At 52.7% G+C, this 27,639-nt stretch overlaps 1 protein-coding gene across 2 annotated transcripts in view; it reads right to left on the reverse strand.

Annotated features, from left to right (window-relative positions):
* The window catches only part of SLC39A11 (solute carrier family 39 member 11), a 96,941-nt gene that overhangs the window by 16,378 nt on the left and 52,924 nt on the right, over window positions 1-27,639 (reverse strand). For both annotated transcript variants that reach the window (XM_069799371.1, XM_069799372.1), the window contains exon 7: window positions 8,614-8,683. In XM_069799371.1, coding sequence (XP_069655472.1) covers window positions 8,614-8,683 — 70 coding nt within the window. The remainder of the gene's footprint in view (window positions 1-8,613; window positions 8,684-27,639) is intronic.

Here is a 27,639-nt window from a genome sequence, read left to right on the forward strand (position 1 = left end):
CCTTCATCCGATAAAGAGGTTGTGATTCGACCCCACATTTTGATCCTACCCGAGCAACCTCTTTATTAGCTCCACTGTGGATCTATTCATAAGCAAGAGGCAGAGATTGTGTGTGTGCGAACGAGAGAAAAACCCAGTGTGTCTTCTGCTGTCTCTCAGACCACAATGATTTCCATTCATTCAGAGAAAACACAGTATAAAATTTTTGCCTGGTTTCAATCTCCGTACATTAATCAAGCCGATTTTTTTTTTCTTCCAGCCTGAGAGACACAGCGTGGGAGGCACAGGCTGTCCCATGAAATAATATTTTCCAAGCCATAGTCAAAGTCTGCCTGTCAACTCGAAGCCTCTTTTCTGTCTGTTTTACCAAAGCTGGACAGGAAACAATCTGTGGGCACAACAGATCAAAACAAGGCCAGCATTCCCAGCAAAAGGGCCGATGAATGGGAACCATTGTGCTGCAGTGGAGGAAACATCACCATCATCATCAGGGGGAAAAAAAAAATAAAAAAATATCTGTTTACATCACTTCCACACTCACACCCGCTCTCCAGCTGCCCTAAATAGGAGCTTTCATTCAGGAGATAGCCAGGGCAGGTGGGATGCTGGTGGGAGCTCCGGTGCCACGACGCGATAGTCTGTCGGCACCAAAAGCACTTTGCAAGCCGAGCTGTGCTGGGGAAGGGCAAGCCCAAGTTAAACATTAAACCCATAGAAACGTGCACTTTTCCACTTCCTTGCATCCGCGGCGAGCAGGGCTCGGACCCTGGACAAAACGTTACCTGCAGCTTGGAGAAGAGGATGCAACAAGGTTGGATTTGGGAGCTGCTGAAGGGGAGAAGGAATCCGTCCTTGCCCCGAGGAGCTTCGGGTTGAGGTGAGAAAAGCTCGCTGGGTGCAGGTCCACCTCGCCCAGGAAAAGAGGGTGCTGAGGGGGTGACCCCCACAGGAGGGAGATGCCTCTGCCCCCACCCGAGACCCGGGGGGTTCCCCTGCCGCCGGCTCACCCTCCGACTGCTACAGCTGCTAAAGGGGATCCACGCGAACCCCGAGAATCGCTCCCCAGCCACGCAGGGAAAGCTGCCATCGTCACCACAAACAGAGCCCCCCCAACTCCCCCTGCGTTAAACCAGAGGCAGCAACTGACACCCCGCGGCCCCACCACCCCTAAAGGTACTCCGCTTCATCCTAAAGCAGAGGTTTGCCAAAAATTTGCCTGCGCCATTTTTAACCTCTCTAAATTATTTGCATCCGTGGTATCCTAAGAGGACCCGGGGCCCAGACCACCCATGGCTTAACAAAACATTTCACTTTATTTTTCAAACTTATAGTCCTTCATATATTTCATCTGCTCATAGTAATTTATAGCATTTAACTCGATATCGGTTTCACTTATTTGAACGCTGTCTCGCGTCTGAAAGAGCAGCCCTCTGCTAGGCGTTTTGCCAGCAAAAAAGCCACATTTGGGAGTCCCGTTAGCTTCAGGGCTTGCCCTACAGCGGTGCAAAACTATGAATCAGCCCCAAATCTGCGGAGAACAGGCTGATAGGAACATGGATGTTACCACCTAGTGTCAGATGGGAGAGGAGCAGCAACCAGGGATGGGGATGGTTCGGCTGCAGCTCTTGCTCTGCAGAAACTGCCAGCGTCGGACTGCGAGCCCAGAGCCTGCAGGTCATCCCGGGCACCTCTGCTTTCCTGCCCATCAGCAGGGACATGAGCTTTCTACCCCGGAACAGGGGTGCGTTGAAAAATAAAAATGCACGATGCGCTTTGGGAGAGGAGGAGTGCAGTAAAATCCCATCCGCGTTTTATTCTGTCGTTTCAGTTCGAGTCGGACTTGCAGATACTTCTTGCCTGCGACCAGCCAAGTTACTCGCTGTAACAGTCAGGTCCGCACTGTCCTAACTCACCTCCTATTTTTGATGGAAGAAGTAGAGAAGCAGCTCTGCCCCATCCATGCCAGGAGGACAGGGAAGGTGCCCAGAGCAGGCAGCACAGACACAAGCCAGCAATGAAAATGCAGAACATAACATACGATACGTATATCGAATATACGAACATAACATAAGATACATGGGAATAGAGCACCAGGCTTGGCTGTTCAAACCATTGCACAGGGAGGTATTTTGTGAAACAAGCCCAGCAAACGTACAGTAAAGGAGATGAATGCTTTTTCAGACAAGGCAGAAGTCGCCCGTCATCTCAGCGTGGTTAGCCCCGGCAGCCCGGCAGCGCATATCACGCCAAAGCTGAAAGGCTGCGGGAGCACCCAGCCCCAGGCTGCGGATGGCTCGCAGCACTGGTCGAAATTAAAATTAAATGATCCCTCTGCCAAACTTAGACCTCACTGATTACCCAGGACCTGAAAACCCTGCCGCAGTTGAAACTATCTTTTTTTTTTTTTAAATTTTATTTTCTGGCACATACTGTCCCTTGTGACCGGACTTAGCCTCATGCCGTGACAAAGGCTGCTTTCTTACAGAGTTAACGCTGCAGCGCACCGTGGCCCCGCAGCTCCCGTGCTGTGTCGCATGAGAACAGACAGCAACTCCGGTCCCTGGGGACACCCGTCCCCCCCCCAGGACCCCCCGATCCTCAGAGGATGCTCTGTCCCTGCAGACCGCCCAGGGCTGCAGCCAGGCACTGCGGTGCTCACGTACCCTCTGTCCTACGATTCGGAGGAAGCCTGAACCAAACCACAAAGGACCTAGAGATGGACGGTGAGGGCAGGGGAGCTGGAGCGGGGAAAAGAGAGGGCATCTGGGCAAAGACCACAGTTTGCAACGCGTGCTTACAAAGATCCTAGCAAAAAGCGCACTGGCAACCGTGTTGCCAGCATCTCCCAGTAGCTTCGGGCTTGATTTTCCAGCCTTAATAATAACCTTTTATCCTATTTTTTAAATTACACACACAAACAACATTAAAATAATACTGAGGCTGCAAAATGACACACTCGGAGGTTACACCCACGCAGCCACCATATGCTACAGAGACTGGGAGGAAGACCCCCTGTGCACCCGTGCTCGAGGGGGAACTGGCACGTGGAGATTATTTCCCCTGGAAGAGCATCCCAAGTGCACAGGCTTCACATCCCACATGGAAAACAGCTCAGCCGGGAGAACCGCGGGTACCAGCCGGTGAATTGCCCGTTGCCTGTGGTGCCAGCCAGTGATGCAGTGGATATCCTAACTGCTGGAAACACAGTGCCGTGATTACAGAGGAGCAGATCAGCCAGAGAGGGACTGGCAGAGAAAATCCAGCCAGTTCAAAGTTAATTGTGCAACAGATTCCCTTTTCCCCCCCAAATTAGCCAGCCAAGGAAGCCATCCGAGTCCAGCCCCCACTCACTGCACAGATGAGACCGGCTGCAGAAACTGTCCTGCTTTTACCACTCGCCCGTCTCCCCCCACCGCTGCCATCCAGAGGCGAAGCCCTCACCCTCCATCCGCCTCCTCAGGGCACTGGGTCCATATCTTAAAGACATTCCCAAATCTTTCTCCTGTTGAAAGCAAAATTGCTGGCCCAGGCTTTTTACAGTAGTTTTCTGTTCACTCTGCAGTATAACACAGGTATGTTCAGAAGTTCCTGCAATCCTGACCAAGGAAATTAATTTCATGGTGAATTCCTCTTTGACAGAAAAAAATTGCAGGAAGAAGCCACGCTCCATAAGAAAACAGATTTGGCTTTTTGTGTGCTTGCATACAACACAATTACAAGCTGCCTCCTGCTTTCAGAAAGCAAACAGCACAGGGAGGATTTGTAAGGGGCAAGTAGAACTAGCCTCCTACATCCCCACTAACCCCCCCCGGGGACATCCCTCTCCGCTCCCCTGCACCACCGGGCTCCCCCCAAATCCAGTCATCACACCAAGGCAATGGCACGATGCTGGGTGGGATGGGGAGGGGGATACCCAGCCCCTCGTGTTGATTCTCAAAGGAAGAAGCTCCGATGGGGCAGGGAGGGGAGAGAAAAAGAGAGGTCCCCAGGGACCCTACCTCCCCCTCCGCTCTTGTGTTTCCAGCCAAGGCACGAGCTCCCACCACGTGGGCAGGGGATGAGGGATCGGAGATGCCGCGGGCTCCTGGGTGCCAACGCAGCAGTGTCGAGGTGGGTCTCGAAGGAAGGGATTTGGGTCCAGAGAGGACGGCGGAGTGGGCACTTAGGATCTCCTCCCTGCCTACCCCAAACCCCACCTTGCATCTGCCCAGCGTGGCTGGTGTAACCCCCCCACAGAATGAGGGGCTCAGGGTTGCCCCAGGGTTCACTGGTGGGTGCTTTTGTCCTCTAAAAGACCCAGCAGGGACTTGGAGAGAGGAGACCACCCCGACACACGCAACTCCCCTGCACCACAGCCCCGGTGGATGGAAACGTGCGGAGCGTGGCCAGCAGCGGGGACCTCTCCCAGCCCCTCTCTTCCTACACCCAGCCCCAGGAAAACCACCGACAAAGTGCACCAGTGTTAGACAGCCCTGCCTGCACCCCTGCCTGCACTCCTGCCCACTCCGCATCCCCAGAGCAGCCGAGGGAAGTGTAAATTCAGCCCGTCTTGATCTCAGCAGCTCCAGCCCCATCTGGTTCCTGTTAAATCAGCCACACAAGGTGGAGAGGGTTTCCTCCCCCCCCGTGCTGTAGTGTGCAAAGAGGGGGAGGTAAAACAGCTTTTTTAAGACATGGCTGCCCTTCTCTTTACCTTCCTGCCTGGAAGGCAGCCAGGAGCAGCTCTTGCCTCCCTGCTCACATCTGGAGGGGACCTTCCCCTCCCGGGGGCTCGCTGCACACCCCACACCGGGCACCGCTCCTCTTCCTGGGTATCGCTCCTCCACCCCGGACACACACTCGCTCTGGGTCTCACTCCTCTTCTGTCATCGCAGCAGCTTTGTCCTTGAGCCACTATTTCCAGCCCATGGGACTTTCCGATGATTTTATCCTTGCCAGGAATTGGGCAGGCGAACCGCAGTCCCGCAGCAGGGAGGGATGCTCCGCAGCAGGGAGGGATGCTCCTGCCCAAGGACGAGCACCGACTCAGCCCCCCATGGGAAACACCCTGAGAGCAGACATTAGGTTGTCCTAAGCCCTGTCTAAACTGCCGTAAAACCTACATCACCTTTCCAAAAAAAGGCTCAAGCATGCTGCCCAGCTGAAGGAGCACCAAAAGCAAAGATCCAACCCCACCGGCAAGACCCCACCTTCCTCAGGCACGGGACCACGTTTCGCTCGCATCCCCTGACAAGCCAAATAAAGTGGGTTCCCCCCACGCCGCAAGCCATAAATGAAACAATTCACAAGGCGAGGGGCTGTAATCCAAGGGCGAGCCCTGGCACCGGCAGAGAGGAGCCGTGGAGGAGCGAGATCGCAGGAACGGAGCCTGCACACCCGGTGGCAGCAAAGAAACGCGGACGAGTGCGGGCAGGGGCCTGGCAAGCAGCACCAAGATGCTCCAGGGAGATGGGGTGGATGGAGAAGCCCGGAGGGTCGGATCCTGCAAGCGTAGAGGTAAGGGGCAGGACCCTACAAGAGCGCAGAGAGTCACAGAATGGCAGAGGTGATGCCAGCACATGCAAAGCGCTGGGTGTTTTAAAAGGCAAGAATCCCACCCTGCTTCCTAATCATCCTTTTATGGTTTTTAACCAAACCCCAAAGTCTCCCCCTGACCCAGACCATCAGCTGCAGGTCTCTGCCTGCACTACGCTGCTTACACTGCCCGTGCTGGTGCTCACCAGCAACCGCAGGTTGTGCTTCTCTGCAGCACACCCAGCCCCACTATCCTTTAAAACCCCAAAATGGGTCCCTTGCCATGCTCGGCCAGGGCTGAGCTCTGCACCGGCACAGCCCCAACCGCACGGCCAGGGTGGGAGCCCCGCAGCATCCCTCCTGCCGCGGGCAGCACCGAGAAACCTTCCAGCCGCCAGTGCAGGGGAAAGTCCTTAGCCTAGGAAAAGCCTTGCGGGATCCCCGCAAAGTATCGGGAACAGGGTACTAACCCTCATCCTAACAAAGCCGGGGAGCATGGCTGCGCTACGTGGAAAAAAAGCGAAGCACGTGGGACCGTGACGGCCGGCTGAGGCAGGCAGGGACCCTGTTGCAACACCCACCCTTGAGGTGCGCCGGTGCATGGCAGTTTGCACCCAGAGAGCTTGCTTCAGACCAGCCTGAAAGCAAACCAAGCCAGAGCAGCACCCGGCTGCTCGCAACGCCCAGACGTCGCTGCTGCAGCACCGCTGCGGTTTGCAGAGCGGCTGGTGCTCTCCCCTTCTTCCTAATCGTCTCTCTGCAAACGCGCTGCTTATTTGCAAAGCCCGTGGCTCTGGAAACAGCCCTTCAGGATAGAGCCCGGCTGTGTCTCACCAGGGCCCTACAGTGAGCTGGAATGAATTCGGGCTCCTGCCGAGATTTCACCCCTCTGGGAGCAATGCAATCAGGCAGTGCGCTTCCCCAGGCAAGCCAGCATTTATTCATCAAGCACAAGTCAGCAAGGAAGGTCCTTTGGTTAGCATGGGCAAGTCACAGCCAACCCTGGAAACATACAGCAGCCATTGCAAGCATCCTGCATCTTTTGCTCGGGCTCTGAGCGTGTCGGAGCGTTCATAAATACTTTTGCACAATTCACGGTTTGAAGGAATAAGCCTTCCCGAGAAGCAGCTCACCCCAGCTCCGGCTCAGCTTGGTGCTAACGCGGTTAGTCACACCCAGGGGGAAGCAGAAGCAGAATGGAGGAGGTAAACCGAGTCACGCAGCTGTTTCATTAAAACGCTATTTCAAAATAATGGACACGAAAGGGATCACGACTGTCATGTCCTCTAAGAGCTGAGGTTGGCCAAGGAGCAATTTCCCCTTCGGATGTGTCAAAAGAGTTAGCTCTATTTCTCGTGTTAGCTCACATGAAGTATAATTCCACTGCTGTTTCTTAAGCCTACATAACACAAATTAGCCACCTAAAATTTTACTCTTGGATATTTCCAAATGGCTTCACAGCGGAAGGCTACACCAAGCGATTTTTGGGCTGCCCGCAGATGACAGTGACAGACAGATTGATGGCAACGAAGTTATTTTGCCTCCTTTCGCAGCTGACTAAATTTGCATTGGTATTTTCATGGTACAGTCTCCACCTTCCATCTAACGTGATTAATGCTGTTGTAAATACAGAGAAAGAACCAGTTGCTTCTGGCTTCTTAGCTTTTACTGAGCAGCTGATGAAAAAAAGTCCTTTTGTTCAAGCATCTCTAGAGCCTCCACAGACTCTGTGAAGAGCCTTTTATTTCAAAAGGTTAGAAAAACGCGCCATCTAGAGCTGGTGTATCCTGCTTTTCTCACCACAAATCTGGATAGTATCTGCTGCAATCAAAGTCCCTGGGGCAGCGTACCCGGTGCCAGCCCGTGCTATCAGGATGGGTCCCCCATCAGCTGGGGATGTAACAGGGCATTGGGTACAGAAGGTTTTGCTCAGGTCTTTGCACAGTCCTCACAAATGCAGCTTGTGCTTGGCCAGAGAAGGGGCTGGACAACCTGGAGGGCTCCAAAAACATCCCTGAGGCCCCGTAGATCCTCTGGCAGGAACAAGGCGGCTGAGACATAATGGCATTTTCATCCATGAGCCATAAGGGCTGGGCAGGTTATTCACAGACCGAACACACTGCGTGTCCCCAAACGACATAAATTACAGCATGGGTCTGGTAAACAAAGGGTGAAGGGAACGTGGTGTGCTATGAGTCTCGGGTATAAAATTAAAACAGAAAAAGAAAAGCAATCGGTAACGGCATGTCGAGGAGCCTGGGCAGGAGGGTGCCGTTTGCGAGCCAGCCGCCAAGAGGTGCCAGCAGCTCTTCCATGGCCGAGGCAGCTCCTCCGGCTCCTGCTTCGCACCAGACTTCTGCCTTTTTCCCATTTCTTTAGCAATGCACCCAGTCAGCCCAGTTTCAGCTCTGCCAGGGGCAGCTGGGTGTGGGGAAGCAGCAGGGCTCTCCCTGCTATCACCCACCCTGTACCCTTCAGGTTTTGCTCCTGCTTGGTATGAAAATGTACCTGAAGCCCAAGCTCCCCCCCAACCCCTCCAGGCAGTTTAAAGGAGCTGAATTAACCCCCCCATGTTCACACCAGTCCCTTAGAGAAGCACAAAAGGTTTTGCATGGGGGCACAGGGGCAATGCTAGTGCTACCAAAAACTGAGCTGGGCGAAAGCGGCCGCTGACAAGGCTGGAGCAGGCGAGCAGGGATACCGGGAGCAGGCGAGCAGGGATGCCGGGAGGATTGAGGGTCTTTATTGCCACCAATTACAGAGAGTAGTGGCCCTGCTTGGCAGGAATGGAAAACAAAGCCACTGCACGCTTTCCAACAGCTCTGGCAGCTGCTCCTACCCGTTGGGGATGCTGCTTTTGTGGAAAATCTTGGCATTTCTCTGTCACGCCCTGACAAGCACAACCACTAGGAAAATGCAAGAGCACTAGGAATTTCTTCTGCTCCTTCTGCCCACGCTTGTGCATCCAGACAAGTTTCAGTCAATGCATCTCCAACCACCCTGGCTCAGTAGCAACGTGGGACAGACAGACAAACTCCAAGAAGCAAAGGCACACACAAAACCTGATGCACGCAGAGCAGAAGCGGTGTTGTGGCTTACCTGGCGCTTTGGAAGGTCGCAGACGCCGATTTTCCAATAGCCCCGAATCCAACTCCCACAGCCAGACCCTCTGAAACAGGAAAGAAAAAAACAGTAAGGTCAAACCCTACAGCAGCCCTGAGACTGTGCCACCTCCTGCGCTCCAACAGAGAAAGACTGGCATGAGCAGGAAAGCAGGACTCCAGGCCAGGTCGTTACCCTTCTCATTTTAATCTAAGTTCATTTAACCTAAGATCAATACAAGAGCCTGCCACACTGCCCAGGGTACTTCCCCACTACGAACCCAAACCAGCAGTTTCTCATGAAGCCAACACAGAGAGGAGAGATTTTTGTATTTATGAGTGCACTGGAGGGGAAAAGATCACAATCCCCACCAGCTGAAATATTATTTTAGTAAGGAGCATAGCAGTGCAAAACACCAAAATCTGTTCACAAAGGTTCAGGCTCAGCAAACCTCTCTGCAGAGGGTTGTCCCTGCAAGGTGCAGATGACTTGGTGCCACGGGGGCTGCAGAAGAACCAAACACCAATTTCCCCCGTGAAGTCCCCAGGAGCTGTGCTAAGCCAGGACCAGGCTCCCAGCAATGCCACCTTCCCCGTTTCTGCTCTCCCCGTGCCCAAATACCAGCACGACGCTTGTACAGACAGTCTCCAAAGCAGAAGGAAACCCAAACTCCCCGAGAAAACTCCTACCTTGCGGATTATTTTATATTACAGATAATCCCATGATTTTAGATTACAGTTATTCCCATAAACCCCAAAGAAAACCAGACGAGGAGCACTTCCCAGGAGGGCAGCGGGTGGGACAGACCTGTGATCCGCTGCTGCCCCCTCCGTGCAGCTCCTCGGGAATAACGGCTCCATCCTTCTCCGCTCTCCTCCTGCCCTTTCTCAAACTTTTCTTACCCTCTCACCACTGGCACAGGTCCCTGTCCCTCCCAGAAAATATCTGATTTTCAGAAAGCGTCAAACCACTGCTACTTTTGTTTTTCCTTTGTTCAAAATCCCCATTTTTGTTTTTGAGGCCTCTCTGGTATCGCTCCCCTCCAAGCAAGGTTGCAGGGGGTGGAAAAACATTCAAAGAACAAAAGGAAACCTGTTTGTGTAGCTGGCTGGGTTTTTACAGCCTTCAAAGGAGGCAATTACCTGCTCCAGCTGCTGGTAGCCACGACAGTGGGGACTATTCAGATGAGCATTCAAACAGGTGGAAAATGTCACTGAGAGTGTTTACCTGTGTACTGGAGGATGAGGTCTCAGAAGAAGAGGGCTGTGTGTGTGTTTGTGGTCTTCTGAATTTCCAGTTGCCTTGGAAACACACCATAAAAATCAGCACTAACTCAGATAATCACGGCATTTGCATCGAGTCCAGGCTGAACATGGAGAGCTGAAACACTCGACAACTCCTCAGAGCCCCGATCCAAGCCTTGTGCCAAGGCTCAGGATGGAGACAGGGCAAACGACAGCAGCAATCAACCCCACGTACAGGGTTACGGGGTAAGGAGACTCCAAATTGTCCCTAAAATATCACGTCTGGATGGTAACACCATCTAGTGAAACAGCCGGGGGAACTGGGGCACGCGCCAGACCCGGGAGCGATCACACGCTGGTGCAAAGTGCTCACACTGCCCAACATCACCCGCCCGGGAGATGGGCGAGCGCCCGGGGACAGGAGCAGAGCCACCGAGGGCTGCGACTGCCAAAGGGGCTGCACCTGCCGATGGTTATGGTTTTGAAGGTCTCTGCTCTGCAGGCAGTTAAGCAAAGTTTGGGAGGCAGATCTTTTTAAAGACGTTTAATGGCTGTGCTCAGGACGGCTATGAGGATGTAATGAAGCTCCACACAAATGGGTCTGGCACTGCTCTTCCGAAAGATTTCTTTTTAAGCGAGACTCGCCCAGAGAGCAAAATTCAAAGGACAAAAGCGCTCATTTGTGTGAAAAACAAAAATAGCTTTGACAGAGGGGAGAAACCACAATGATTTCCCTGCTGCAAAGCAAGTCTCACGAATAAGAAGCTCAGCAGCACAATTAATGAAAGTACAAATCACATATACATGGAAACAAATTATGGGAAATTAAAATCAACAGATGGTGCGTAGTGAACTGCTTCTTTGGAGAGGGAGAAGCAGCCGATGGTGGAAGCTACAGCACGGTGGAGATGCTCACCAGCACGGAGAGGAGGAGGTGACGCGGCAGCTGCTGGCCATGGGCTCGTCCAGGTCCCCGCTTCCCACGAGAGGACATCAGAGCTGGGGCGGGATGAGTATGACCACGAATCGGCCAACGGGCTGCCGACCCCAGAGCATCTGACAGGAACTCACAGCCAAGCAAGTCTGGTGTCACGCGTGGTCCAGAAACAGCAGGGACCCCAGCACATCCCACGGTCACTGCTGAGGCTTGGGAAGCCTCTAATTATATATAGCAGATATTGTGTGACACACTCAGCCCATTGTCAAGATTTGTTTCAAATATTTCATTTAGAAAAGCCTGCCAAGATCACACAATAACTTCACCGCTTCAATAACACAGGTTCAGCCTCTTTCAAAGAAGATGTCAAACCTCAAAATGACTCTGTTTTACGGGTAAGCAAACAGATACGCAAAGATTTACGTGGAAAACGAAAAGAAAGAGCTTGCTGCCACTTTGCCCACACTCAAAGCCAGCTCAGCCCTCCGGCTGCAGCCCCTCTCTCGGGTATTCTGCACACATTCAAATTATAAATAGCCCAAGCGGCTTCTTCAGGTGAGAAAAGACACAAAAAGAGAAAGGTTAATGTTTCTATGTCAACCACTTACAGATACACTGCACTGAAGGCTCTGCAAATGGATGACTAGGACATTAGGTCACTGAAGATGGGTACGGGAGAGCAGATCTCCTTACCCACCGAAGGCTCAGACATCAGCTTGAAAAATAAAAAGCCCTGTGCGATTTCTGGTTCTTGGCACCGTCACGAGCAAAGGCAAAGAGGAGCACAGTCCCAGGCAACCCTGAACGACTGAGGGATTTACGGTGGGCCACCGCTCTGTGGAGGGCAAGGCAAAAGCCCCACAGCCTGGGATGTCAAAGAGGGTGGAAGGCAGGCGTGCATGTCCCACAGGACACCTTTTCATGTCAGAGAGGGGTTTTCCAAGGATTTCAGTGGCTGAAGCAGTTGTCAGCCCCTCTTGCAACCAGCGATGGAGCTGGAAGAGCCGGAGAGTCCACACAACCCTGTTAGCTGCAGAGCTCACATAGTGAAGGCACCAGGCTGGGGCGTTAATTCAGCATCTCTTTGCAGAGTTGCGGAACAAAGAAAGAAAAATATGACCAATCTCAGCCACTGTCAAGAAAACGCTTCTATTTAACCTAAACAAAGGGATTTTGCCTCTCTTGGGCTTCCTTGGCATTACAATTCAAGACGCTTTATCCTGATAAGGCATTACCCAGGGATCAGACTAATCCTACGCTAACTTAAGGATCAGCTACAAACCTCTCAGTCAGCAGTGCTCATTGCAAAGGCATGTTTTCCTCTCTGCTTGTTTTCCGAGAAAAGGAAAAAAAAAAAAAAAAAAGCTTCAAAACCTCAAACTGAAAAGCAATAACCATGCTGGAGGGTCACAACAGAGACTCCTGTTGTTAATGCCAGACAGCTACGGGATGTGTTATAGCAGCCTGCTGATCGCGGTGGCAAGGGCAAAAAGCATGATATACACAAGTCTCCTTACATACTACATCTAATATGCAGACCTGATCTAAACCAGGGAGTCTTCATAGCACCATGGACCGGCCACCAGCTCCAAAGCCAAGAGGAACCCATTTTCCCCACCCTGGGAGCTCACACCATCTCTGGGGCCAAGCCCTGCCGTCTTCGTCCTCCTGGCCGCTGCTTTGCGCAGGATCAGCTCCCTCCTCCGCAGCCTCAGAGGGCACATTCAGGGCCACGTGTTTGGCAGCATAGCAGGGGAGGACCACGCAGGAGCGGGGACAGCATGCAGGTCTAGCAAGAGCATTGCTCTGAGCCCAAAAAGCATCTTTACAGCAAAGGCAGCCAGCGCAAAATTTGGAAAGGAAAAGCCCAGAGGGAACACCACAGCAAGGAGGAGCCGGTGCAAAGGGAAGGACCGTGGAAAGGGGAGTGGAGCAAAGCTGGATGAGCACAGAGCGATGGCAAGGCACCACGGGCAGGCAGAAGGTGATGGTGCGGTACAACACAATAGCCGCAGCACTGAGCGGAGCAGCCAAGGAAAGATTTACGCAGCGCACGAAAAGCTGGCAAGGAGGACGTCAGCCAAGGAGCAAAGCGAGGACCACGCTACTCCCAGAGCACCTCTGACACCTTCACGCTTGGCCTGAGGTCCCCAGCTCCCCCAGCGCTCATCCACCAGCATGCAAGCACCGGCGAGCAGGGGGGACTCGGATGTTTGCAGCATGCTGTTACAGCTCTGGTTTTATTTTTACTTTAATTTCACTTCAGTGACCCATCAGCAGAGCTGCAAAACAGCACAAGATGTTCCGTCTCATTTTGCCAGGAGGACAGTGACAACGTTCCCGTCTGCTCTAATCCACAGGAGCACACGAATTGGCTGGGATGGGCTTTGGGATGAGGCCCAGCACTGATCCGTCTCCTCCTCCCCAGCACAGAAAGCTCTGCACACTCCCACTCCATGCTGGGATGTTTCTGGGGAGGCCAAAGCTCTCCAGCCCCCGTGGGACTGCATGGACTCCTGACATGGTGCAGCATCACTGTGATGCCCTGGGCTGCAGGAGAGAGTCTTGCCTTTGGACTAGCCCAAAAAAAAAAAAAGTGCTTAGTGCTGCACTTTCCAGGGAATTCTCCTTGGCAGGGAGGAGAGGAAGGTTTGCTCAGGCAGGAGCGAGGTGCTGGCATTGAGGCAGCCCACAGTAGACATGGGACACGTCTGTCCTGGGGTGCCTGGACATGGCTCTGTGCTGACAGTTCCTAACCAGCCCTGATACCAAAGACCTGGATGAGGATAATGTACAAAATACACAAATAACTTTAAAAAGGAAGAGATTTACTGAAGAGATGCTTCTGCTTTGAAAGCAGAAGGCTCTGTCATTAACAGAGATGGCTCCAGCCAGCCCAGACTCGCTGCTCAGGTACACACTGACGGTGCTGTACGTGTTCAATCAAAGGGGAGGAAACCTCTAAACTACGCAGAAGTTGGGAAACTAATAGAGATTGAACTTGCCCGGGAAGCTGCTTCACTTTCCCTGGTCTGAAATCTGGTTTTGCCCGTTTTCCCCAGTCTGAAATCGCCTTCTGGCACTGCCCACAGCATTGAACACCGTTTCTTTGCTCTCGCGCTCTCCAATATCTATTTTCCAAGAAGCACCAGCTCCAGCTCTGCCCGGAGCGGCCAGCCATGAGGAAAGCAGCCGCTTCCAGGCTCATATAGCAGGGCTCGTCCCCCAGCACCTCCAGCTGCAAATGCCACGCAAGCCTGAAGTTCAAAGGATCAACCTGAAAGTGGAACAGCTGATTCTATCCCATCAAACCTCTCCCTTATCACCCACCACCCGAGTCCGCGAGAGCTTGGCAAGCTCAAAGAACCGGGTGAAATTAAGCAGCCTGCGATTTTAAATCCTATTCAGGGCAGCTTATGCAGCCAGGCAGGGATCACAGCCCTCCACCACCCGCTCTCGGTCTCAATCAGCAGCCAAAAAAACCCCCCTGCAAACCCAGGATCCGGGTTTCACGGGGCTTGCCGAGCTCCTGCCCTCACCAGCTCTGTTTTCAAGCATGAAATGAGCTTCACAGCCACCGCGGGTAGCCACTTGTAATTCTCGGGAGAAGGTCTGTTCACAAAAACAACCAAAAATAAAAGCCCTTCAGATTCCCCAGCAATCCAAATGAGTAAATAGCAAGCATCGCTCACAGGGCCTTGATAAATTACAGCAGCAAGTAAATTAACCCCAGTTATTGTGTTACTCTTATAAGCCACAAAGAGCAAGAAAATGAACATAGGCTGTGGATAGAGAACAACATCCTACAGGAATGTTAAAGAATCAACTACACAAAATTCACTTTTCTCTCCAAATCAGTTTGTCATCACGTAGGCAGGATTTCAGGAATAAAGAAAATGACATCGCAGCATCCCGGAGCTCATGCCTTGTCTGGGATCACCGCTCTAACACGTGTCTGTTTTGCAGGCAGCAATGCCACTTGCCTGCCCTCTGCTCCGTCTCATCTCACACATGAACGTGGCAGCAGGCAGAATGCACCGGGATGCTACAGGCAGACCTGACAGCCCACTCTTGTGGAACAGCATCAGAGGTGTTAGGGCTTTTTTGGTTTTTTTTCCTCTTTTCTTGATGCAGAAGCAGGTTAGGATGGCAGTGAGAGGGGAACACAGACCTGCTCCTCTCCGAGAGGATGCGCTCAGCAGGGTGCCGGCAGCACAGCCCACCCGTGGGTGTCTTTTCCTAAAAAATACCTTTGCAAGTAAAGGAAAACTCCTCTGGGGATGCAGCATGGCCCTTCTGGGCAGGCAGGGGAGAAGGAGGAGGATCCGTGGTGATGATAAAACAAGAAGCAACTCACAGATCCCGCAGTCTGAGCGAAGGCAAAATCTTGGGCTTGGAGGGAGGACAAAGATGAGAGGAAAAACAGGGTTTGTAAATAACTTCTACCTACAGCAGAAATACTGCAGCTCTGCCTGCCGGGGACATCAGATTTCTGGGGCAGATAAGGAGAGCATGGCTCAGTGGATGTTTGTGCCTGCAGAGCTCTGAAAGAAATTGAAAGAATTATGGATTTAACAGCAGTAAATGCCTTTCTTTGTGAGCAAAGGAAAGAGCCCACGATGCTGAGAATACCCTTTGCATGAGCTAACGCACACCCAATGCAACACAGGACCATGGGCGCCAACATGGAAGCCGGGGCCAGAGACATGTCCGCAGTGGTTCACTGCAAAAGCATCCTCTGATTAAATGAAGCAAGTACCGCTGGGCTCATAAACGGCTGCCCAAGTCCTTCGCGGTAATGCCAAGTATTGCAGCAGCTGCACATACCTTAGTGCTTTACACCCACTGACCCATGCTCCACCTGCAAGGCTGGGACCGCACTTCTTCCACCAGCACCTCGAGCCTGGCAGCGGCATTAACGGAGCCGGGAGTGACATTATCTCCTCCTGCGAGGATTTATGAAGCTAATTCTCCTGGGTCAGCAAATGAACACGCTTCCTTTAAGAAGGTACTACGGATGCCAACATGTCATCAATTATTCATTCTGCTCTTTGAAGAACTGTTAAGTTCCTAGTGGGAAATTAATCTTGCTATAATGAGGTTTGTATTTCTATGAGAGTTTAAGCATGTCCCTGTCGCCACTATTCAAACTCTTAAGATTTTCCCCCAAGATTGAATTCCAGTTCCCTCTAGGTAATATCATTTTGCTATTACTGCAGGAGAAAGCGCGGAGATTACCAGATTTCATTGATTTTCATGTTTCTAGGTATCCACCATTGTAAGACTAGCGAGCAGGAGGTTAAAGTCATTTTAGAAAGATTTTTTTTTTTTTTCTTTTTTAACTTAACCGAGCCAGAAAGCAGTGGATCTCACTTTGCATTTGAAACACAAATGCTACCGCTGCTCCGGAGGTGGCCTTGCTTAGCCATCATCCACACACACACGCAGCAGTACGTCCCACCAGCTCCAGTACTGGTAAGCGGCGTTTCCCCCAAAGCCCCAGCTGTCCCCGCAGGCACCTCTGGCCCAAGACCAGAGGTCCCAGCACAGCGGCATGAGTGCTCTTACTCTTGACCTGCTGCTTGACACAGGTGACCTGGCCACTCTCTGCATAGCATTTCTCTTCCACGTCCATAACCACAGGCTCTTCCGAGCGAGAACACCTGGATCCCTGGCCCGACCTCCCCATAAGAAGCCGCCTGGTTGGATTTCCACATCCCCGTGCAGCGCAGCAGCCCCGAGACACCATTCCCCTCCTGCTTCAACCCACGCGGCTGCTCCTTGAGATTCCAGCAGCACCCTCACCACTTCCCAGGACTTCCAGCAAAATGTACTATCACAAAAATGTACTATCACAAGAGCGTGGTGATGCTAACCCCCCCGAAAGCCCACAGCCCCAGCTCCCCAGCCCCAGTTCCCTCAGAGGCAGTAAGAAGAAGAGCACCTTTTCCAGACCCACATGAACAGCCCCATCGGCGTGCGTAAGGTTTTCCATCCCCACGCTAAAAACCACTGCTGCCCACGCACGCATGTACAACACGCCGACACCTTCTGGTTAAACACTTACGGCACCCGTCACAGCTGCCGTGCTACTTAACGAAAACAAAACAAGCTGCTGCAGTTTATTCTAAAAAATTGCTGCTCGTTAAGAGTTTGGCTTCAATTCAGCTCACCCCGGTGGGACAGAGCTCCCCGGGCTCAGGCAGGTTTGTCACGGTGGGAGATAACCATGGAGAAATCCTTGTCCTCTAAACGTGCACGTGAAGAGGATCCGGGGAGCAGCAACAGATTGTGGTGCGGACGGAGCAAACGCGCAGGAGTCCCTCGAGCATTACATTGTCATGAATTATTATTAAGCGGCGACAGCGTGCTTGACCTGAAGGGAGCCCTTCAGCCACACGTACAAGCTGTCCGCAGAGATCCCGGCGCCGACAGGAGCTGTGACAAAGTCACATTGGCCAAGCAGGACTTCAACTTGTTTTATGCCTTCTCTGCAGCCCTGCAGAAGAAGCCAACTAACGAGGCCAGATCACTCCTAATTATTACCCTAGCCAAAAAATCCTTTCAGCAGAACACAGAGACAAAATTTAAATGATTAATTTGCAGTTTATAGTGGCATATATTATTATTTGCGGTATGAATTATTCACTCATCGCCTCTCCTCCCCCGGGTTCCCAACGAACAAGAGCTTTTGTTTGAGGGACGCATAGTGGGATGGGGAAGTGGCCCGGTCCCCTTCCCCGCGTGGATTTGCACGCCGCAGCCCACGCAGCGCTTGCATCCTGACCCTGCCAACAGACGGTGACAGGACGGAGAAAACAAAACCCAAGGCACCAGCTGGATTAATCTGCTCAGACAAAGCAGTCCCGGGCAAGCATTATTCTCACGACTATTTGCAACCACGGGCAGATGCAGGCAGCAAGCAGGCAGGGTCACAAAGCCCCACGGATCCCATCCAGCAGAGCCTCACCGTGCTGCCCCTCTGAAATGCTGGCTGTGAAAAAAGCAATAGGAGAAAAACCCGTTTCAGTGCTATCTTACACCGTAATGATCCGGAGGGAGCAAACAACTAAAAGGTGTGAGCACGGCCGTGCACGTCGTGCAGAGAGCTGCCAGCTCTGGCACGGCTGGTACCGATGGGAAGCCCTGCAGTGCCTGCTCAGGTAATCGCACGTTTGTGGGGGAAAAAAGGCGTGTGGGGGCAAAACCTGATAAAGGTTTGCACAGTAAAGGAAAGCACCATAAAGCCGGGCGGTTTGAAAATGGAGACAAATTGCCTTTCCGGGTAGGGAACTGCAGACAAGCCACCACAGACCTGCTTCAGCATCGCATGTTAGCTCAGCTCCTCTCTCCTGCTCCAGGGATGGCTCTATAAATGACTCAGGAGTTTACCCATTAGAGGCATTAATAAAGCACTGATTCAGCAGCGGCCGAGGCCCATGACGTGCATACACTAAGCTGAAAGAAGGTGAAACATCTCAAAAGCTTCTGACGTGCCCAGACAGCTCAACTCTGCCGCTTTGATTTCAAAAGATAAAAACTAATGGCGCAGCTTTGCCTCCAAGTTTTCCAGGGATTCGCGGATGGGTCCCATCAAGGTTATGCAAGAGGCGATGAAAAACAGCAGATGATGACAAGGTCGAGCCAGCCATCACCTGGAAAAGCAAACAGCTGAAATCTCCAGCTCGCCAGCGCTTAACAGCAGAATGGACACAAAGAAAGCCAAACTATATTGCTGTGTGCAATGCCATGGAGTTAAAATGCCATTAAAAGGGGATTTTAAGCCCCAGTGTGCTACCAAATACCTTACCCTGAGGGGTTCCAGGCAATTTCACAGGAGCTTTGTCTGAAAAAAGCCTCCAGAATTGGGTGCTCACACCAGTGAACCCACCTGTGTGCAACTGGCCGAGCTGCAAGGGTTTGCTTGGGTTTGAAACAAGGAGAGAACCAGCGAGCCCGAGCTGCTCAGAGCAAACCTGGTAGGATGTGACACAAGGTGACTCTGGGCGACTCATGGCAACGGATACGGGGAAAAACCAGCCCAAAAGAAGTCCGTGGCCTTGCTCGAGGGTTTGCGCCCATTAAACAAGGTGGAATTTGGATAGCATGAGGCAATTCCCCTAATGCCACCTCCTGACTTACCCCGCAGGAGCCAGACCATCTACATCCCACCCTGTTCCACTTTTCTCCCCCTTTCACCAAAGCACAATGTGGAGCAAATCATCATTTCAATCCACCAAGCAGCATACGGCCACTGCTTACACCAGAGGTACCTGATTTTAAAGAATTAAAGTAACTGCCCAATGTCCCAAAGCTCCTTCATCATGGAAATGCTTTTCTGGAAGAAGAAAACCCCTTCCTAAATTAACAAACCAGAACTACTCTAAAAGCAGGGACCGACCCGTGCTGGAAACGGGCTCTCCCTGACCCCACACAACCTGAATCCATCACAGATATTTAATGTTTCATTTCTAGCACGCAAATGACTTCTCAGGCCACTGCTCACCGATATTTAATGCAGCAGACCTGCAAGATCTGATGGGGATAAGAAAGAAAAGGAGCTTCCACATGCATATTTCAGTGGACTTTCATTCCAGCTGGTGAAAATACTGTATTTAATTGGCTTTTGTCACCTTTGTGGCTGTTACCACTTACAAAACACCGATCAGCAACTCAAAACGATGCCGCAGAGATAAATGTACGTTATCAGTTCTTCACTGGCTTTCCAGGTGTCTGCCTACAAATTAGTTTTTGAAATATGAGCTGCTGTCAGTGGGGCACTAGAGACCCCGCGACTCTCGCCCCCCTGCCCACGCTCTCCCCTGCTTTAATGGTACCAGCGTGATGGGCTGTAACACCCCCCAGGCTGCAGAGGGAAACTTCCCAACCATGCCCACAGAATACACGAAATTACATTTACAGTGGGCTGTTATTCACGCACCATTTCCCAAGGCACCCCGGACCCAAAGCCTCAGCCTCCGTCTGCCCAGGAGGAGCAAGGGGAAATCCGAAGGGAGCCAAGCTGGTGGCCACGGAGCCGAAAGCAGCCCAGAGCCCGCGGCCAGGACCCTTCCCATCACCGGCAGTGATATAGCCCTGCTCTGCAGAGGGGCACCCACACCTCGGGTGCACGCAGCGGACAGGGAAACAGCGATGCACGGCATGCACGAGAGCCCTGTTGTGCCCACAGGAGGATTTCTTTTTAGCCTCCGCCTTTACAAGACCAGGTTTTTGCTGGTGGCATCTCGCCGTGAGCAGAGGAGCGGGGCAGAGCCGTCCCACGGCTGCCAAGAGCATCGCCCACAGCCGGGGCTGCTGCCCGCATCCTTCGCCCGACGCCGGCACGTCGCCCGGCCGCCTCGCCACGCTTTCCACCCCCTCGCACCGAAGCTTAACGACTTTGAGCAAGTCGTTTCAATCCATCGAGGTGCTTAATAGATGAAAATGTCAAAATATGTGCTGATGAGGCGACAATTAATGGAAGGTTTAATGAAAGGTTAAAGCAACCTTTCCCAGAGCGAGCGCGTGCGTGTGGCCGTGCTCCTCCTGATCCCACATGAGTCACCGCCGTGCCAAACACTCTGGTTAACATTGAACACCCAGCTCTGTCTTCGTGGGCTGCATCCGATCTGACCTTTCTCATCTCCCCCCGGCCGCTCGCAGGGCCATCACGTCACAGCACCGCTGGAAACAACAACCGCTCGATCCCTGACGCATCCGTGCCCGAAGGGTCCCTCTGCAAATCAAATAGGAGATGCGATGGGCAGCAGCCTTGGAAAGCCACGTCCCAGGCTGGTTTTTCTCCCCAGAGCAGAAAGCGCTGTGAAAAATTCATAACTGTTCAAATGTGCAGCTTTCCATCCTTCTGAGTCACAAGCACAGGCTAAGCCAGCGCCAGGGCCAGCGCTCTCCTCTGCTCCTCTTGACCCTCTGCAGCACTTGAACTCCATCGAGTTGCTGTACAACGTGCTCATCGCACATGCCGACACCTTCCCTTACCCGCGTCTTCCTTTTTACCCTCTTGTCTGAAATGCAAGCTGCAGAGAAATCTTTTCCTCCTTTTTCTTACTAAAAATAATGCCTTTCAGTAGAAATCAAAGGTGCTCCAAGAGTGCCCGAGAATAACCATTAATAGCAATGCAGCCAGCAGAAGTCACAGTGGAAGGAGGTCTGCTGTAATTTCAGAAAAAGGCATCACACAGACAAGACACAGATTAATCGGCGCAGCTAAATGGCTCCCGCTCTCATGCTCTGCCAAACCCCAGTGGGTACCAAACGCATATTAAAGTCAACAATTGTAAAATAGTCTCAATTTCAACAGACCAACAAAAAACCCCATCATTCAAAATGAATGTTATCAACCTTTAATGGATCTCTGAGAATATTCATATAAATAATTACTTTTCTTTATAACTGAGATGCAATATCACATTCATTGCCCCAGCCTTCTCTTGGGAGGCTGAATGCATGGGAGTGCCTGTCCCAGGAGAATGAATTCAATCAGTTTTTGCTAATGACAATGTAACCAGCCTGGAAATCACGCCGTCCCAAGGAACGCCAATCTGACAGCACAGCACGCAACCTCCGTGCTGCTGCAGCCATCCACGAACCCCTCTCTCCATACCCTCCTCTTCGGCAACAAGCAGTCTGTTTGCATCCTCGAATTCACCAACATCCGAGGACCGGCTCCACCACAGAAAACACCAGCTCTGGTTCGGGTCTGACAGATAAGCTCTGGCTGAACCTTACTGCCTCGGTTTAAGGTTTAAAAGGCTGCAGCCTCCAGCATCCCACCTTGCACCCACCGGTGGAGCACGTCGAACCTGGATTCAGGCACTGCCGCGTGGTATTAAGAAACCACCACTCCTCACCTGGGAGATGCCAAACCAGCCCATGGGTTAGGGTTAGGTACAAACCTCACCGTGAAGCTCCCTCCTCACCGGTGGGAAGATATCCTTTTGTTTTGGACACGTCTCCACCAGCTGACACCCAAGCAGCAAGCACATCGCACACCTACACCCCTCGATGCCAGGAGCTGGTTTTGGCAGAGGTGCAGACAGGACAGCCAAGGAGGGATGGGTGGGATTAAATCACTGTTCACTACTGGAGACATCCGCAACAGGGGACTGGGCCAAGGGGTGACAACACTGGGGTCCCCATCAGCTTCCTCCACCCGTGGCTGGCTGGATCCCGGGGTGACGGCAGCTCAGGGATTCAGCTCCCATTTGCAGCACGAGCTGCCGGCACGGCACGATACGGCAGGCAGGATCCCCCACACCCATCAGCCAACAATCAGAACCAAAACCAGCCACCTGCTCCTCTCCCCTAGACAGTCATAAAGCAGGAGACGCATAAAAGGACATTAAAACTGGTTAAAGCTGTAAGAAGCCATAAAGAAAAGCGAGCGTCCAGGCAGCTCCCATATCTAAGTGGGCAGTTCTCACTCCTGGGCTGTCCCCAGCCAGATCCCACCACGCAGAGGGCAGCCGGCAGGTCTCACGCTATCTGGCCCAAGGGCACTCAGCTGAATCATTCTCCTTCCCAGGCAAAGCTGCAAACAAGCGTGTTTCAAATCAATTTGACATTTACCATCCTTTGGTGCAGACTTCCCTTCTACCCCCGTTTCCTCAGGATAAAACAAAGTGGCAGCAGCACTTGCTGCCAGACTCTGCACCTTCCTTAGGGATGGAGAAGTGATGCAGAGCTGCCACAGGGACGAGCAGGAGGTGCCTGGCCTAAATCGATCACCAACGCGAGGAACCACCACTGTAAGTAAAGGACGTGGTCGTGCCTTGATGTGAGGACACCCAGAGACATTGACGCCAGCCCGGTGGAGACAGGGGGACACAAGCAGGGTGCCAGCACTCTAAATCCTGCACCCTCTCCTCCACACCAGCCCCGGGCTATACCTTCCCCTGGGCATTGTCTCGCCCCCGCTCCAAGTGTTGGCCAGAACCCAACCTACGAGTTTTGGGGCTAAATCTCTTCCTCCTGGGCAAGCAGAGAAGGAGGGTCCCCAAAAACACTGCTGCATGCCAAAGCACGATGGCGGTGCCAAACCATGGTGCAGCCGGGTGCCTCTTGCTCCCATCTCCAAGCGCAGTCCCAAGGGGGATGAACTCGGACGCTGTCACCTGGGGGGTGCGGGACCTTCCCCCCGACCCAGTGCAGCTTCCCAGGAGACTCATTCATCCCTCCCATAGACGTCACCATCTAAAAGTTTCTCCACTTAAAATCTTTTCCCTCCTGCCTGTAGCGATACCCCACCATCCCTCCCCTCCTCCCCGCAGCACCTCCGCCACCAAGGGTGAATTTGTTCTGTATTTAGCTCACGCAGTCTGTCTTGCTCCTTGCTTTGTTCCTTCTTACTAAAAAATAAATAAATAAATTCCAGCTTGTTAATGGGTTTCTGGCAATGGGAACTGGAGAGAAAACCTCAGGTGGAGCCACGTGAGATTTGGGGGGCAAGCAGGGAACATCAGTGCCGCCTCGCACCGTGACTCAGAGGCTCTGTGCACGCCGCGGCGCCGCTGCCGCGTCCCATTTGCTCCCTTCCAGACACCTCTGCTTAGCCATGACACTTGAGGCAGAAACATCGCAGAAATCGAACTGGGGAGCAAACGTGGAATGATAGGACTGATATGGAAAAGCAAGATATTTTCTTGCAGGAAGGAAAGGGCTGGAGCAAAGCGGACGACTCCGGCTCTGCGCACAGCTCCTGGGGATGGGGCCGCCCCGCTCTGCCCACTGCTCCGGCCCCAAACCATCGCAAAGAAAAAGGAAAATTCAGGTTTCCTTGGCAACATTAGGGTGGCTGGAAGGATCCCCTCGCGCCCGCAAGCAACCAGACCCGACATCAGCCCCGCTGCCTCCCCCAGAAGCAAGCGGCAGCAGAGGAGGGTGCAGATGCTCCTCAGGGTGAGAGATGGATGGGGCATCACTGTCCTCGCAGCCAGTGGGACCCCAGCCAGGTGCCTGCCATCAGCTGAGTGGTATTTGTGGAAGAAAAAGCCGTGTTTCCCAGCTGATGGAGGAAAGCAAGGCAGGGCACCGCCGCAACCCGACATCTGCAACTGCTTCCCCGTGCCCACTGCCACATACGGACACCCACCAGAAAATGACTCGGGCTCCGGTTAAGCCACCAAGGGTCCCAGGCAGGCGCAGACCCCTGCGACACCCCTGTGACTCCAGGGAGAGCCCCGGGGCCACGAAGACGGTTGCAGGACATAGCCTTGGTCCTGTTCTCCATCTCCCTTAGAGCGGTGTGAGCGTTACGGGCTCCTGCAGCATCTCCACGCCGGAGGACCTCCCCGATCTCCCCAACCTGCACAGCACCGCGGTTCGGCTCAGAGCAGAGCCGACCTCTCCGGGAGCTCCCCGGGGAGCTGGCAGCGGACCCACGGCCCCGCGGAGCTCCGTCCTACCAGGCTCTCCTCCTCCTTTCTAAATGAGTGCAAAGAGAAAGGCGGTTCAACTCACACCTCACTAATTGTTATTTGTGATACACCAGTAACATTTTAATTAATCTGAAGTCTTCAGCATAACAGCCACCCAAGGTACAAAGATAAACCAGAATAAACAGAGCCTGATTAAATACATAATTAATGTTCTACTAAACCCAGCATATATGAATATTAATTAGCAGGAACAGTCTGCAGTTTGGCATCTCCTGTCATTATCAATTTATTCTTTACATTGCCAGCCCCAGCTTTGGAACAAATTAACAAACCTTTTGGTTGCCGGCAGAGCCTACTAAATACAAACTGAACGCGAGAGGCTGGTCTTTACATTCAATTATCTCACCCGCACATTAACCAGCTTCCAGCACATTTGCTTGAAACCAAAGATAGATGCATTGCCAAGACCGAAACATGTTCATCCCTAAACGGGGCTCAAAGTACATAAAACTGTTCTCTGCTGGCAATAATAAGAGGAAGCCCATTCCCCACGAGCAGCAGAGCAGAACAGGGCCAGACCCGGTCCTTGTGAGGGTTTTGGTGAAGGGATGGAGGGACTTGGTAGAGTTTGAGCTCAGGCGTAAAACACTGCAGGTTTCAGAAGAGCAAGACAACCTCCAGCCCACCAGAGGCACTTGGGCAGACCAGAGGTCCAGCAAAGTGAGCATGGACAGGAGCAGTCCCCTCCCGGCTGCATCCTCCTCGCCGCAGCATCCCCGCACCAGGGACGTGAAGTTTTACGAAGCGTTCTGAAGCGAAGGGTAGGACAGAAAACCCTTGGGAACCACCTGGACGACCTCCGACGACAGGTTCCCTGCAAATGCATTGGGCTCACAGGGGAGCAGAGCGAGCACCACGGACGCGGCGCCAGAGCCGCGCGCTTCTGCCGAAGCGAGCGCCAAGCGATTTTGCAAGCCCAAGGGCCGGGCGAGCCGGTAGCCCGCGTCTGGCAGCCATGCCGAGGTGCCGAGCCATCCCCAATTTCTCGGCTCAGCACCTCCCGCCTCTTCGCCCGGCACAGGCGCTGCCGCCCCGCACGCTAACCGAGGTGTCATTACGCTGCAGGAGTCTGCGCTAATTATAGTGTCAGCCTTTCCGCTCGCAGGGATGATAATTGAGGTAGAGCATTACAGTGTTTCCAAACCCTGCGCCGCAGGCAGGGGCCGCAGCAGATTGGAGAAGTGCCACCGGCGCTGCCGAGATTTTGCTGGGAAAGCGAAAGGACTTCAGCGAAAGCCAAGCCGGACCCCGTCCCGCTGCTCACCGAGAGGCTGGACCAGCATCTGCTTCTTCACGCAAGAAAGACCAGACCCCGGTAATGAGCAAGGCAGGCCACAAGCTCCTGTTTTAATCACAAACTGAATTATTTATTAGGACGAAATCTGTGCTGGCATCCTGCGACCTGCAGGTAGGGCTCTGGGGAGCACGACGGCAGACACGGGCTCAAGTCCAACCTCTGCAACTTAAAATCTCTGGATGACTTTGGGCAAATCCCCATTGAAACGAGGACGTTGGTACAGGGCTTTGCCATCGCGGAGTGGCCCCATCGAGCACAAACAGCCAGTGTCACCCACCCAGCCCCACAACAGCGCTGGGGGGCTGCTGGAAGGGCACACACCAGCTGGAAAGGAGCAGGAGAAGGACTTTGGGGACAGGGCTTGGCAGGGACAGACAGCCCCAATGTGACCCAGAGACCCCCACTGAGCTGAGCCAAGCCTCCAGGCAGGGGCTGAGCAGCAGAACAATCCGCAGGTCACCGCTCTCACACACCTCTCTGGATATTAAGCTTTAATGTTGTGACCTTTAAGATGCAAGAGGGAATTTCTGAGCCTCTGTAACCGTCCAAGGGTGGCTTTGTGTTCTTGCAGAAGCAATGAAAGGTTAGACCAGCATCTCTGCGGCAGCCAGGGCCATGTTGCCATTAACCTATTGCTACGGGTGACGCTTTGTTCACTCCTCTACAAAACTTTCTTTTTTTGCCGGTGACAGAGACAGGAATCCCCAGCCGACACAACCCGAGGCAGCGAGATGCACACGCCGCCCGGCTCTTCACCCCAGCTCCTTGACACTTGTTTGAAGAATGAAATCCAATTACGGTTTGTTCAGTGCAAACGCTTCCCCATTTTTTGCATGTGTGGCTAATTTAAAGCTCCCTACTTGCCTCGTCTGCCAGGCATCTACCTCCCCCAGCAATACATGGAGCTGAACTAAGGCATGTGAGTTATCTACCTATAATTTAAAAAAAAAAATAAAAAAATAAAATAAAAAGGGATGAAAAGAGGAAAATCCACAGGAGCAGGAGTACACGAGGGTGCTCGGAACTGATGACTGGCTGGAAGGAAGCAATTACTGCCCAGAGACAAGCAAGTAGCAGCAAGGCTGGAAGGGATGGCAGCTCACAAGTGCTCAAGCAGAAGAACGCCCACGCGCAGCCCAGCTCCAACACCGAGGCAGCCCGCTGTGCGTTTCCTTTGATTTTTTCCTGCCATTCAATTCTGGGGTGCCCTTGCAAGGGGAAAAATACAGGATCTGTGATTACAGACCCATAACGGAGCCTTTTCACCCAGGATGCCCATCCAGTGACGGAATTTAAGACAGATGCCCTGGCATTGGATAAAAGTCACTCTCAAAATTGAAAAGCACACGTGATGACGCAAGGCAGCTCCCCCTTCACCGGCTCTGACAGTTAAAGCAAGCCCCGTGCCGCAGCAGCTCTCACGGCTGACAATAGCCGCCTCCTTGCCAACAAGCCACACGTTCACGCCAGCTCAGAAAGCACAGCTCTTCCGAAGGCGCTCATTGTTTTTCCCCAAGTTTACAGATCCAAGTTAGGCAGAAAAGCCTTTTCCTATTCCCCCTGCATCCCCCCATCCAGGCTACAACCCGAGACAGGCAGAGACTGAGCGGAGAACAGAGAAAGGAAAGGGGATGGGAAGGAGAAGAGGAGGAGGAGGGAGGGGAGAGGAAACCAGGAAAACAAGCATTTGAAAAGGTTGCCTTATATTACTTTCAACATCACCAAGAACTGCAAAGTAGCCGAGCATCCTCAGCTGTTACAAATTTATCTCATTTTTTTTATCACACCTTTTTCTGCAGTCTCAAAGTCCAGCCCCTGGCAGGACGCAGCCCTCCAAGACTCAGGGCTCTGCAGTTTTGCATCTACTGGCAAACTCCATCCCTTGAATAAGAAAGCCCCAATCGTGTGTGCTCCCGCAGAGAAGCAGCGCTTTAAAATGCATCTCTTGCTAGTACACAGACCAGAAGAGAAACGTAAAGAGACCAGAATTTGTTGTCTTTACAGCATCACGTTTCTCAATATACTCTCGGATTTACAATTTTCGCCCACGACAGGCTGGCAATAGCGAGTGAGGCTGCAGATGTTCAA

Source organism: Haliaeetus albicilla, chromosome 12 (genome assembly GCF_947461875.1).
Source record: "Haliaeetus albicilla chromosome 12, bHalAlb1.1, whole genome shotgun sequence".
Taxonomy (NCBI): Eukaryota; Metazoa; Chordata; class Aves; order Accipitriformes; family Accipitridae; genus Haliaeetus; species Haliaeetus albicilla.